The 13,953-nt window shown below is 47.5% G+C and overlaps 2 protein-coding genes across 2 annotated transcripts; both read left to right on the top strand.

Annotated features, from left to right (window-relative positions):
* Positions 1-5,102: 5,102 nt before the first annotated feature.
* On the top strand, positions 5,103-6,457 carry FSST1_000828 (guanine nucleotide-binding protein subunit alpha; the record flags this gene model as incomplete). The annotated part of the gene is made up of 6 exons (XM_083234817.1): positions 5,103-5,226; positions 5,292-5,637; positions 5,694-5,822; positions 5,876-6,005; positions 6,063-6,301; positions 6,358-6,457. The coding sequence occupies 6 exons, from the start codon at positions 5,103-5,105 to the stop codon at positions 6,455-6,457; spliced, it is 1,068 nt and encodes a 355-aa protein (XP_083091010.1).
* Positions 6,458-10,059: 3,602 nt separating this feature from the next.
* On the top strand, positions 10,060-13,124 carry FSST1_000827 (glycogen phosphorylase; the record flags this gene model as incomplete). Its single annotated transcript, XM_083234806.1, has 7 exons — positions 10,060-10,222; positions 10,377-10,697; positions 10,753-11,018; positions 11,068-11,577; positions 11,628-12,544; positions 12,597-12,669; positions 12,717-13,124. The coding sequence occupies 7 exons, from the start codon at positions 10,060-10,062 to the stop codon at positions 13,122-13,124; spliced, it is 2,658 nt and encodes an 885-aa protein (XP_083091009.1).
* Positions 13,125-13,953: the final 829 nt, after the last annotated feature.

The raw sequence follows: 13,953 nt of genomic DNA, 5'->3' as shown, positions 1-13,953 counted from the left end.
AGGCGGTCAAGAAGGTTGTTGTAAGACGTTGCAGAGGCAGATGCGCGTGTCGATGAAAGTTCAACGTCGCATAACGGTCACAGGTGGGCCAGATATGCGATTTCGATAGAGGTATGGTGTCGCCGATAGCAAGTAGATGTCGTTACCTCGATGAAATTACTTAAGGTGGATCGCTTTAGGGAGAGAGAGAGACAAGAACAGAAAGAGGTTGGAACAAAAAAAACAAAGCCAAGCCGATCCCTTAGTACAATGTAGGTAGTCTAAAGGTAGATAGGTATCACCAGAGGACCGGAGGGGTCCATGATCACTACAGGCAATTTACTTACCTCCGAACAAGCACGTCCCCATGATACAGGATCAAAACTTTAACAAAGTACTGTATAATGCTCGCTGCTTTATTGCCTACCTACCTACCTACCCAGTAGTACTAACCATGGATATGAACTAATCGCCAACGGCAAATTAATCAACTAATATATGCAGCACATAAATTGAACATCTCTCCTCCGCCTTTGTAAACTCCCCGTCGTTTAGCAAGTACTTCTCAAAGGCAACTCGACCAATCTACATACACCTATTTTAGAGCTGTAGTATCGCAATTATCAAGGTGCACGCACTCATCTTTAAAGAGTACCTACGTTGTGGCATTCCATTCATCAACGCCTTGGTCTTGAGCCATTCTACATTCTCATGCTAATGTGTCATTGGCCAGACGCACCCATGTCTCAAGGTAGGTCGACGTGTCTTGCATGTCATTGTCTCCTCAGCAGACGCAACGAAACGTCGAGGGTCAGCTTTGGTCGTCAACCTGTTCAAACGAACCAAGGCAAACATCACTATGGCTGCACACAAGTTATCATTGTTCCTCCCCATCCCAGCGAGTAAGCTGTATAGCAATCACAAGGGGTCCGTCATGTCCCAGATATCACTGGCAAAGCTTGGAACCCACGCTTGCGGAATAAAGAGGCCCCCAATCAAAAGCCCAAAACAAGACACAGCCAGGTCTCAAGGCAGCCAGCATGCATCTCGTCAACTGAAACTGCGTTGGCAGCATCGAATCTACTATAGTCATTAATCCAATCGGAGACAGACCGGTGAACGATGAGGCTCTTGAAAGACCTATAATCAAATCATCACATCGTGGCATGAATCTATTCAGTCATGTCAAGTCAATTCCAGCGGATTTCTGGCAATTGACTGCACATCAATTCAGTAGGATGAATATGTAACTCATCGTGTTTAAAGCTAATAAGTGCGCCACCGGCAACTCAACACAATTGACAGGAATGTAAAGACGTGAAAAGTCCAAGCTTTATTAGTATCTCTCGAGGCTATATCCATGAAGACGGCCTTGTAAGGGACATCAGCGGGGAATAAAGCTCAATTGACAGGGGTCTCGAGTCAAAGGTCTTGACACATCATGAAACATTATGCGCCGGATGAGAAGGCTTACCTAGGTAGGTAGTAAAATGACAAGTACGGATAGGTCGATGAATCATTTGAACTGTTCTATCTAGACTTGACCGGTAGAAGGGTCTCGGCTATGGCATAATTCAGCAATCATTACATGGTTGCTGATAAAACACAGATTATGTCCCTTTCGTGATTTTGATATGTGGCTGTCAAAGAGAATATGACATTAAAACTTGGAGTTTAAGTTTAAGCTGACTGACTTATATTGTTTGGGCTGTTTCAAGACAGGACAGGAATTTCCGTCAACGGATAAAGCACGAAGGACCGACAGCATCACCATGTCATCTCAGATGTAAAGCATCTGAAAGCCTTGTCGAGGACCATGTGTTCCGTGTGATGCTTGTAAGTACTCTGTACGCGCTCTGCGATTGCACCGCGCGCCCTAGAATTCCGTATTAACAATCGTGAAAGGTAGGGGGGGGAAAGGTTAATAAAACAAAGGATTAAAAAAGCAAGGATGCACACTCAGGTGGATAGAGAGAGCGATTGGTGTTGATATTTCAAGTCAAGAAAAGCACTTATTTCTTTAAATGGATGGTGTTCCTATAAGCTGGGACGAAAGAACAGTATTGCAATATATTGCTCAAATGCAACTCTCCAGCAATACCAGTCAAGGATGAAAACCTGGTACCGTCAACACTACCTACCGGTGCATCGGTGAGGGAAATAGGAAAGATTGGGGGACCTGCACGACGTTTCTGCACGCAAACATCAATGTAGTACATAGTGTGGTAGAGAGGAACAAAGTAGATGGATAATTATATGCAATAATGTGTGTACCTAGGTAGACAAGGTTTGCCGTGCTAGCTCCACTTAGTCTCCAGGTACCCCGGCGAAACCCCTGGTTAAAATTCCATCGACAGGGTAAGGTAAGGTATGTACTGTCCTAGGTACTATTAGGTTGTTGGTATTCCTGATCGGTCCAGCAATCCGAAAGTTTGTGCATCGTACGCTTGATTGTCCATGTAGAACACCTTCTAGTGGGATTCCTGCACAAGTGTGAAAAAGATCTTGAATGCTCGTTAAGTCAATGATTTTTCAGTGCCATTCAACTGGCCCTGTGTGAGGAATGCGGATAAATAGTTCCAACATCTGTGTAAGAGATCCCACGGCGCTACGGGCAGCGCCCTCAGCGACGAGCCCACCACAGATTGGGAGTCGATACCAACTAAGGCAACTTGGAAACATGGGGATGCGCGGTACATGCAGGGGAGTCAATTGAAGAAGCTCAACTCCGCTCCGCTACCAGAGGGCTGCCGTGTGCGGGCGGCAAAACATACATAGGGTTTCTCTCCACCAGCCCCGCCCATTCGACTTTGACTTCAAGAAGCAGGCATTTGACGCTCCAGATGCCTTCAACAAAGACGCGGTCTGCAGTCTTTCCATGGCGATTGATAATGGACAGGAAGCGTGGTTCTGGCCAAGCCACAGCGGATGAGGGTTTGAGATAATGACCAGCAAATGCGATTTTGGAACGCCGATCAGTACCTGATAAGTTTTCCTACAGCTGAAGGAGCGCTAACACTCGAGTGTTCGTATGCACGCTTGAGGAATATATCGGTGATTAATCGTGGTGGGGGGACGTGTCAAGCGCAAATTGAGTCAGGAGAGAAGGGACGAACGGTAATAACGTCCAGTCGAAGAAGGTCAAAGATGAGTTTTCCCTGAGCGTTCTCACTCGTCGTAAAGGTATCCGGCAATATGCTTTTGTTGTCGTCAAGGTTATTAAAACATCAAGGTGCTATGAATGTTCTGGCTGGCTTTAGTCCCTTTTTGAGTGACAATCCCATCTTTCCGATCGGTCCACACTTTTCTGGTCCGGAATTGTAAGACAACGGGAATGGTTCACAGTTCTTCTGAACATATTATTAGTAACTGGCAATGAAAGTCTAATCGATCAAAAGTAACTGGCAATGCTTCTTTCGACAGGTGGTCGTGTTGTCTTTTGAGTCTTAAAACGCATAGCTGAAAAGTGGCGCTGCTCAAGTTTTAGGGGAGCTAGGCCTGTGCGTGAGTGCACACAGAGGTAAATAATATACCCAGGTATCAAGGTAGATAGATACCTTGATAGTGAGATGAGCAGAATACAACAGACAAATTGCGTCTGTCTAGACGTCCACTACTGTAGAAAATAAGTAACAATGGCGACGGGTAGGTGTTGTTGATATTATATCCGCAATGGGAATGGGAATGGGAATTTCAATTCGGCGTAGAATAGCGTTGAAACGCAACCCCCTGTATGACATGAGAGAGTCCACCGTAAGTTTGGTACAGTGAGACCGTCCGACCATGTCGACCTCCTGCTTAAATCGGATTTGAACCTACTAACCTAGGGAAGGTACAATACATACTTGCCCAGGTAATAGGCACCAACTTCTATTTTCTTACTTCCATATCCAATCTTACAGGTACTAATCCTCTTCATCTCACTTTGGTAGCATCCCATTGCTTTATTCCGCGTAGGATGGGATATGAACCCGTCACTTCCCGTCATCCATACATCCCATCTAACTAATACAGTTCACTTCACAGTCGAGTGAGACAGACAAGGTTCCGCTACTTGACATTACTTCCTTCCGCTTGCGCTACCTTTTTGACATCGTTGCAAACCAAACCTCCCCAAAGGCCGTAAATCAACTCTGCCACGAACGGTCGAGGTTTCTTTGTAACCAACGATATCCGGTTGTGAGCACTTTGATTCGCACACCTCGCTCCAATTAGTCCATCTGCTAGTTACTTGGGCTGCAGACGCCCCTTCAACCAGGCCAGATTCATCAACGCATCGCATTTCAACTCGACCCCCCAAAGCTCCTAGGCTCTAGGCTCCCTTCAAATTCTCGCCTTCGCCCGCTTGCTGACTGGTTCGTGCTGGCTCACACACCCCTGCGCCCCGGTAACTTCTCCACTGTCGGTTCTGTCACCAATTGGCGCTGCCATCCGGCGACTTTGTCTCGTCATCGTCGAGGCTCCCTGGTGCCTTTGTACCTTTAGTCACGCCCGCTCGCCCTGCCTCCACGAAGCTCCCAGCGCCGTCCTTAGCTGGTTACGGCCGACAATCTGGAGCGACAAGGTCCATCCATCCAGCCGTCCAGCCATCCATCTCTTTCTTTCGCCTGCCCACCGCCAAACATTCCCCTTCTAGCCTTGACGTTGATCAAACGTATCTCGTCCGACTTTTCTTCATCTTTTTTTTTACCCTTCGACTTCGGTCCTCTATCCAGCAAACCCATCTTGAGGGTGCCTTTCCGAAGCTTCGAGTCTTGTTTACGATAGCTCACCCGACACGATCCGATCTCCCCGATCTCCTGTTCACCCTTAACTGAACGCGGTACCTGGTTGCTATCTTCATCGCCAACTCTCTGTCACTGCCACCTATCATCACGACCAACTGTCGAATATCAAATCGCGACGACAGAGTAACAGTCGAATTACAAAAACCCTTCGATTCGTACCCTCGGCCGACAATCCAAAGTATCCGACACCGCCTACTTTCGCAAACCGTTGCGACCGTCATGCACCCTTAAAGGACGCATTGTAACCGAATACCACGAATTGAAATCTACAGCGACGATATATTCTCTACCAAACCCGAAGGGCCTCTCAAAGGCCGCTTTTTTCCAATCATCAAGATGGGCGCGTGCATGAGCTCGAGCAATGAGGAGGTGGACCAGAAGAAAAAGAGTCAGGCTATCGATAAGATCCTTGAGGAAGACTCAAAACGACTACGGAAAGAATGCAAAATCTTGCTATTAGGTAAGGGTGCTTTGGCGGCAGCTAAATTGCTCACCTCCAGCTTTGATAATTAACAAAACTGTCAGGTTCCGGAGAGAGTGGCAAGTCGACAATTGTCAAACAGATGAAAATCATTCACCTCAAGGGTTATTCAGAAGACGAGCTGTTCAACTATCGGCCAACGGTTTTCAAGAATCTTGTCGAATGCGCCAAGGCTGTTATTATGGCCATGCAGCAGTTTGATATCGAACCTCAAAATGAAGAGAACAAGGCGCATGCGGAATTTCTGCTGGAATATCAAGCAGAGTCTGGTCCTCAGGCACATATCGACGCGAAAGTCGGTGCTGCCGTACAAGCTCTGTGGAATGATCCAGCGAAGGATCTGTTGATGGAGCATCAGACCGAGTTCTATCTTATGGACTCGGCAGAATAGTACGTGCAACACATCATCGCTTGGCGCGATTTACATCTAACTGATCTCGACATAGTTTCTTCCAAGAAGCAATGCGAATAGTAGCGACCGACTATCTGCCCAACGAGATGGATGTGCTCCGGGCGCGAACGAAGACAACAGGTATATATGAAACAAGATTCCAGATGGGACAATTAAGTATCCAGTAGGCCATCCATGTCTCGCATCATGCGCATACTCTCACTGACACTATCACAGCATGTTCGACGTCGGTGGTCAGCGAAGTGAGAGGAAGAAGTGGATACATTGTTTCGAAAACGTAACATCCATTATATTCTGCGTTGCCTTGAGCGAATATGATCAAGTCCTGCTCGAGGAGAGTAGTCAGGTAAGTCGTGGCTTTGTAGCAGTGGCACACGTGAGCGTTCTCTAACATAAAAATCAGAACCGAATGATGGAGAGTTTATTACTTTTTGACTCAGTGGTCAACTCAAGGTGGTTTATGCGCACCAGTATCATTTTGTTCCTCAACAAGGTTGATATCTTCAAACAAAAGTTGAGCCGGTCACCACTGGGCAATTACTTCCCTGATTACTCAGGTGGAAACGATGTCAATAAGGCAGCCAAATATCTACTCTGGCGATTCAACCAGGTCAACCGAGCACATTTGAACTTGTATCCCCAGTAAGTTCTTTCTTGCGTAGACATGACGACTTGCACGTGATTCTAACGCAGAACAGCTTGACGCAAGCAACAGACACCTCAAACATTCGACTCGTTTTCGCAGCAGTTAAGGAGACTATCTTGAATAACGCGCTTAAGGACTCTGGCATTCTGTGATAGTGAAACGCTGCTCCTTTCTTTTTTTCTTTTTCTTCTTTTTTTTTACTACCACGATGTTAGGGTATGGGAAACTGTTGACTGGCGTCGAGAGCATTTTTGGAGTTTGGGGTACAGACCGAAGGACGGTCCCGATTTATACGATCCTTGCTTTCTTCTCTTTTATTCGACGCGACGATTATACTCCAAACACTTCTCTACGATAGCTCCATCAGCTACAAGTGGAGTTTTCTCTAATCCCTCTATCTCCGACGAATTGCAACTGCTCGAGACACGTACACTAGTCGAAAGACCTCAGCGAAGACCTTTCGACAAGAGCACATTCGACACGGTGCTGATTTACGGCCATTATATTTTGGCCTCACATATGTTCTGCTTAACGGGCTTTGGAGCGGCTAGACCTTGCAGGAGCACATGTTTTTTTTTGGGTGGGGTTCGTTGGATTAAGGCTAGGCCTTGCACGAGACGAAACTGATGGAAATTATGAAGCGGACGGCATTTCGATTGCGACGCTTCTTGGCGAAGTGTCCTGGTTACTTTGGGCTGGGAAGAAATCGTGCGACGTGGGACAGGCGCAGGCATGACGCTAGTTACATTCCGATGGCTTCAACCGAGCTTAGAGATGGAAAGAAGCAGGCGCATGGTTTTTGTTTCTCGGGAGAGAGTGGTGTTTCTGGAGCTGGCTGGGAACGTCATAGGAGGAGGTCCAGGCTGGCATGCTAATGGATTGCTTCTACTCCTACATATGTAGTTTTTTACTTCGCCTTCTGGGCCCGAGCGAGGCGAATTGACGATACTCTGGATACAGGGTCGATTTTGATAGCCTGTTGTATAGGATACGTAATGGCAGAAGAGACCGAAGGACTTATCAAATCAATAACAGAGCGATAGCTCGTCTTGGGAAGAAGTGATGTGATGGCTAAGGTGAGATATATGAGCTCTTAACTTATCGGCATCTGTGTTGAGTATATAAGCCTCAATTGCCATAAAACAATCCGACCCATTGACTCGAGTCAAGGCTTCATAACCTGGCAAGATCGTTATGAAAGGGGTAAGTGGCATGGTACATCAGTAGGTATTCCTCAGGCCTGTGATTAAGTAAAGAATTCTATGACATGTCTTGTCCAAGAACCGAATGTAGAACTGTTGAGAGCTGTTATATAGGTACGTACCAAGCTCGATTTGAAGTTGAATGAGAGGGGTTGATTGTGGCTTGGAGCTTTGACCTCGAGCTATGAGGCGATCGTCGAGCTAGTGAACAAGGGCCAACTCTCATGAACTACATCCATCATGACTACATGAAAAGGAGGAGAGGTAGCCAAGTTCATTAATCCAGATGCACGAATTTGAGAAGTCGATGTTTTCTCAGCACTCCGACAAAGATGGAGGACAACTGGGTTATTCAAGTTTGTACTTACTAGTAACCGGGTTACTCTATCAACAGGTAGACAGGCATGTAAGAGGGATAGGTACTGTGGTTAAGATTAAAGCTCTACGAAGGCTCGGCACGTATCACAGCGACAGCATGCGCGCACACGGAGCAACTCTCATTTTCCTAGTTTATCAAGTCAACATCAACCTATGTACTTGACAGGACCCATCTCGGTGATACTAACGCGGGGCCGATGCGTACCCCATACTATGAAGAAACTCGGGCCATGGCAGGGGTGGTTACCTCTATGCTTATCAATTTGACCTCATCTACCTACCCTGTTGTCCCGGCAGTCTGGTTTCTTGGGAGACTCACGATCGACGGTGGAGGTTGTTGTCAGATTTGAGCCTTTTTGTATTGTGTTTCTATACAACTGTCTTGAAATATAGAGCCATGAGGGCAATAGCAGAGTGATGCGAGCCGTGTACACTATCTGGCCAACAAACTGAGCTGGTGGGTGGGTAATATGTGCTTAAAGTCTGTTTGTGTGTCACTTGGACTAGGCGGTATTACCCCCAGCCAGGATGACAAGGAATAACCCCCAGTCCAAGTCTATACCAATGTCTACAGGCAGCGCTGTGCTCGATTTAACCTGAAAGAGAGCCACGCATCATGGTGCTACGACCCCGCCCGCCATTGTAAAAGAAGCTTGCACCAAGGCGAGCTTCACTATTGCATGCGTATGCGAGCGGGTCTGTTCTACTATAAGCGCTTAAGTTGCTTTGCCAATGGAGTTGAAGCGGTCTGGATTGTGTCGATTGGTATGAGGGGGAGGGGAAGACCACTGATGCATATGTATGTAGAAACAGTTGATGGATCCCTGGAATGAGGGAGTCTCGTAGCCAAACTTGAACATGTGATATGAGAGGTCCAGGGTATGCTGGTAACATAGAAAGCACCTATTCAAGCTGCGTTAATTGCTACTTTGCTCTGTATCCCGTCCGCAATCTTATAGTGATGGCAATTGGTCTTGGTCTTGGTAATAAATGCATCGTTCTACAAAAGGAGGTGTGTGTCGACAATGTCGTCATGTCACAGAGTCGTTGCTGCGGGGGAGGGGAACCATGCCATGTCACGCCATGCAATCCGACCAGCCCGTGATGGTATGCGGTTTGGTTGAGAGGGGAGCAGCTTCAACAACGAGACAACATTGGCCGGTAACCGTGGTGAAGGTGACATGATGCGACCCAATGTGAGTTAGATGAAGAGCTACTGCCACCGGTCAGTGCAGCAATCCATGTAAGTTTGTCTTATTGCACACTAATTTAAGTAACAACAACGTTCTTGCCATGAGGAGGAGTTGGTTGTCATGATGAATAGATGGATGGAGTGGGACCGAACCCGTGGAGGAGGAGACGGGAAGCTCCCTCCCACCATCGCGCTTGCCGACCTACCTATAAGCTCAACCTATAAGCTCAACAAAGCTCCCATCAGCTCCAGTCTCTCATGATCTGGTCTGTCTACTACTTTATCTCCTCCCCTTCCACTCTCGGCCTCGTCATCCTCCCTTAACCTCTTATCTATCTTCGTTTCCAAGTATCAGTTTGCAATTGGTACGCAACACTCCTCTCGTCTTGATCCTCTTTCGTTATAACCTTGCTTCTCTTATCCCTATATCTCTTTTGTTAGCTCCACCGAGCTCCCCCTGCCCCTCCAAGCTCCCGTCTTCTCCGGATCCCCATCAGCTAAACGACGTCTCCAGTCGACTCCATTCGCCCAAACTCCCTGCATTCGAACAGTTGACGGATAACCGTGAAGCCCTGCTCGCCGTCTATCAAATTAAAGGCTCGGCCTATACAAGTCAATCTACCAAAAAGTACGACCAAGTTTTTGCATTGATTGAGACTTGAGCATCCGCGATAGAAGCACAATACTCAACAAGCTACTGCAACTTTACCTTGCACCAACGACCCCGCTTCCCCACCTAAAGCTGTGCACATCTCGTGTCGTTGTCCAGTCGTCTTATCTGACGTACAGTACTCTTTCAGTGGCACCAGTCAACCTTGATGTAGGTGATCTGATCTGATCTGATTCTCGCTTCGCAAGAGGACATGGGCTACACGGTGGTGGTTGAGTATTTAATTACCTCGCGGGGCCCTTTTCTCTTTTTTTCGCTTTCCAGTTGCTTTTTGCTCCTATTACTCGACTAACAAGTTTGCGGACAGACACAATGGCAACTGAACAGCAGCGTTTACCTACCCGTGAGAGGCGCCCCTCCACGTCGGCCCCGATCGTCGACATCCAGGGTGCTGTTGGTCCCACAGGCATCTCCCGTCCCAAGCATACCCGAACCGCCACGGGCTTTGGCCCAAGTGAGATCAAGAACTTCGAAGGTATGTTTTTTCTTCACTCAGCAATCGATTGCACATGAATTGTTTCTTGAGTCTCAACCTTGGCCAATTCTTCCAACTCCTTTCCACCAAAAGCTACTCATCCACAACACCCAGAGCAACTTAGTCGTCAACATCCACTTACACCGTTTTCTAGCCTCAATTCCCGAACCTCAGCGTGAAGCCTGGAAGCGCAACCAGTCCAACGGATTTACTGGTAAAGATGGTTTCGAGAAAGAAGTCGTTCGCCATGTCGAGACCACTCTTGCTCGCTCTGTCCTCAATTGTGATGAAAAGGCAGCCTATGCTGCTACTAGTCTGGCCTTCCGTGATCGCCTGATTCTTGACTGGAACAGGACCCAGCAAAGACAAACCTACCGCGATTCCAAGCGTGTTTACTACTTCAGTCTGGAGTTCCTGATGGGTCGAGCTCTCGACAATGCTATGCTTAACGTAGGCCAGAAGGATATTGCTAAGGGTAAGCAACGCCGAAATCACAAAACCCCCTTTACCCTATTGACACTGGTATCTAGCTGGCCTTGCTGAGCTCGGATTTCGAATTGAGGATATTATTACTCAAGAGAACGATGCCGCTCTGGGTAACGGTGGTCTAGGCCGACTTGCTGCTTGTTTCCTCGACAGTTTGGCCTCCCTCAACTACCCCGCCTGGGGCTATGGCTTACGATATCGGTATGGTATTTTCAAGCAGGAAATAGTAGACGGATACCAAGTTGAGGTGCCTGATTACTGGCTTGACTTCAATCCCTGGGAGTTTCCTCGACACGACGTTGTTGTCGATGTAAGTTACTGAACACACCGTTGGCACCGAACTGTAACTGATCTGGAAGATTCAATTCTTTGGTAATGTTAGAAAGACCACGGATTCCAACGGTAAGAACGTTGCCATTTGGGAGGGTGGCGAAATCGTCCAGGCCGTCGCCTACGACGTCCCTATCCCAGGCTATGACACACCCACCACAAACAACCTGAGACTCTGGTCCAGTAAAGCTTCTGGTGGAGAATTTGACTTCCAAAAATTCAACAGTGGCGATTACGAAAGCTCCGTTGCCGATCAACAACGGGCTGAGACCATCAGCGCCGTACTGTATCCCAATGATAACCTAGATCGCGGAAAGGAGCTTCGTTTGAAGCAGCAGTACTTCTGGGTTGCGGCCTCCTTATACGATATCGTCCGCCGCTTCAAGAAGTCCAACCGTCCTTGGAGGGAATTTCCTGACCAGGTGGCCATTCAGCTCAATGACACCCACCCAACGCTGGCCATTGTCGAGTTGCAGCGAATCCTCGTCGACATTGAGCATCTTGAATGGGATTTGGCCTGGGATGTCGTTGTTAAGACTGTAAGTATTTCGTGCTCTGATTGTCTCCTGATTCTCTGACAACTCTTTAGTTCAGCTACACCAACCACACTGTTTTGCCTGAAGCTCTGGAGAAGTGGCCTGTTGGTCTGATCCAGCACCTCCTACCCCGCCACCTGCAGATTATCTACGACATTAATTTGTTCTTCCTCCAGAAAGTCGAGAAGGCTTTCCCTAACGACCGAGATATCTTGGGCAGAGTGTCAATCATTGAGGAGTCCCAGACAAAGATGGTGCGCATGGCGTTCTTGGCAATTGTTGGATCACACAAAGTCAACGGTGTTGCAGAATTGCATTCAGATCTCATCAAGACCACAATCTTCAAAGACTTCGTCGAAATCTATGGTCCAGACAAGTTCATTAATGTCACCAACGGCATCACTCCTCGCCGTTGGCTTCACCAAGCCAACCCTCGGCTTTCGGAGCTCATCGCTTCCAAGGTTGGAGGCAACGGTTTCCTCAAAGATCTTACACACCTCAACCAACTCGAGAAGTATGCCGAAGACAAAGAGTTCCGAAAGGAATGGTCTGAGATCAAGTACGCCAACAAGGTCCGACTCGCTAAGCTCATCAAGTCTACCGTGGGTGTTACTGTGAATCCTTCCGCGTTGTTTGATGTCCAAGTCAAGCGAATCCACGAGTACAAGCGCCAGCAGCTCAACATCTTTGGCGTTATTCACCGATATCTTTACCTTAAGTCTCTATCTCCCGAAGAGCGTAAGAAGGTCGTCCCTCGTGTTTCCATCTTTGGAGGCAAAGCTGCACCGGGCTATTGGATGGCGAAGCAGATTATTCATCTAGTCAATGCTGTCGGCTCCGTAGTAAACAACGATGAGGATATTGGTGACCTTCTCAAGGTGATCTTCCTGCCTGACTACAACGTCAGCAAGGCCGAGATCATCACTCCCGCATCAGACCTCAGCGAACACATTTCCACGGCCGGCACCGAGTAAGTCAAAATCACCATGATGAAGGAACAAAGTGACTGACATGCTTGACAGGGCATCCGGTACCAGCAACATGAAATTTGTCTTGAATGGTGGGCTCATCATTGGCACTTGCGATGGCGCCAACGTAAGTAAATATCTTCTCCTTTCATTTTCATTGCTGACCGGGCTTAGATTGAAATCACTCGCGAGATTGGCGAGAACAACATCTTCCTGTTTGGAAATCTTGCTGAGGACGTCGAAGACCTCCGCCACAATCACCAGTACGGCTCACACGAGATCGACCCTGATCTGCAAAAGGTGTTTGCCGAGATTGAGAAGGGCACGTTTGGCTCAGTCCATGACTTCAGTGCTTTGGTTGCAGCCGTCCGTGACCATGGCGACTACTACCTGGTATCTGATGATTTCCACAGCTACAACGAGACCCATAAGCTTGTGGATGAGGCGTACCAGAACCAGGAGGAGTGGATCAAGAAGACAATCAAGTCTGTTTCTCGCATGGGTTTCTTTAGCAGCGATCGCTGCATTGATGAGTATGCTGAGAGCATCTGGAATACCGAGCCTCTTGTTGTTCATGACTAGACTATGAAAGATCGGGGTATGAAAGGTAGACATGGGTACGTGAATAGAATCACAGACTAGCGTGGGGTAGATATAACGGGCACAAGAAGAGTGAAGATGAGCAGATTGATGATAGGTGATTGGATGAAGAGAAAGATGTTGAACAGAGAGATTCATGACGAGAGGGCAACGTATAGGCTCTCCCTTTAGTAATTAAATGGCCATGATATCATTTCGTCCCTAGTATGCTTGTAATTGTCGAGTTTGCCGTTGTGTTGTTAGTCATGTGAAGGTGCCAAAAGCTGACCGCTGAAAACATAAGAAGAGGCAAAAGTCGTAGACCAGATTATGCCATTTTGGAGCGAACTGTTGGTTTATTTATTTCTACATATCCAAGCTTAGAAACCAAGGTTTCCGTCCCCCCCGTCAAAGCATTGGCATGATCATCTGGGATGTACTGTCATGCAAAGTGCAATCTAAATGTACCTGACGGTCATGTCCAATAGGGGGTATATATTGACAGTGTAGATGGAATAGAGTATGAAAAGACGGTCCAACCTACAAGACACAGCAGCGCCATCACCGGGATCGAAGGAAGTTGATATTCCAGAAGAGATCTGATCGGTAGAATGGTAGAGGAATACACATCTGTCGTGTTGCTAGAGGGAGCACCAGGAGATAAATGAAATCAACACCCTACAGTATACATAAAGAGCGTTAACTGAGTGGATGGTAAGAACGCAAGGTCGGCGAGTTGTGGATTGCAATGATTCGCTACCGAATAGTTGGAACAGTTGGGGCGGAAGTCCCCTTGGTTGTTCGCCTCTGAGAAGATCCGCGTGGATTGATG

Source organism: Fusarium sambucinum, chromosome IV (genome assembly GCF_050947815.1).
Source record: "Fusarium sambucinum isolate potato_lamoka chromosome IV, whole genome shotgun sequence".
NCBI lineage: Eukaryota > Fungi > Ascomycota > Sordariomycetes > Hypocreales > Nectriaceae > Fusarium > Fusarium sambucinum.
This window is presented reverse-complemented; position numbering and strand designations above follow the sequence as displayed.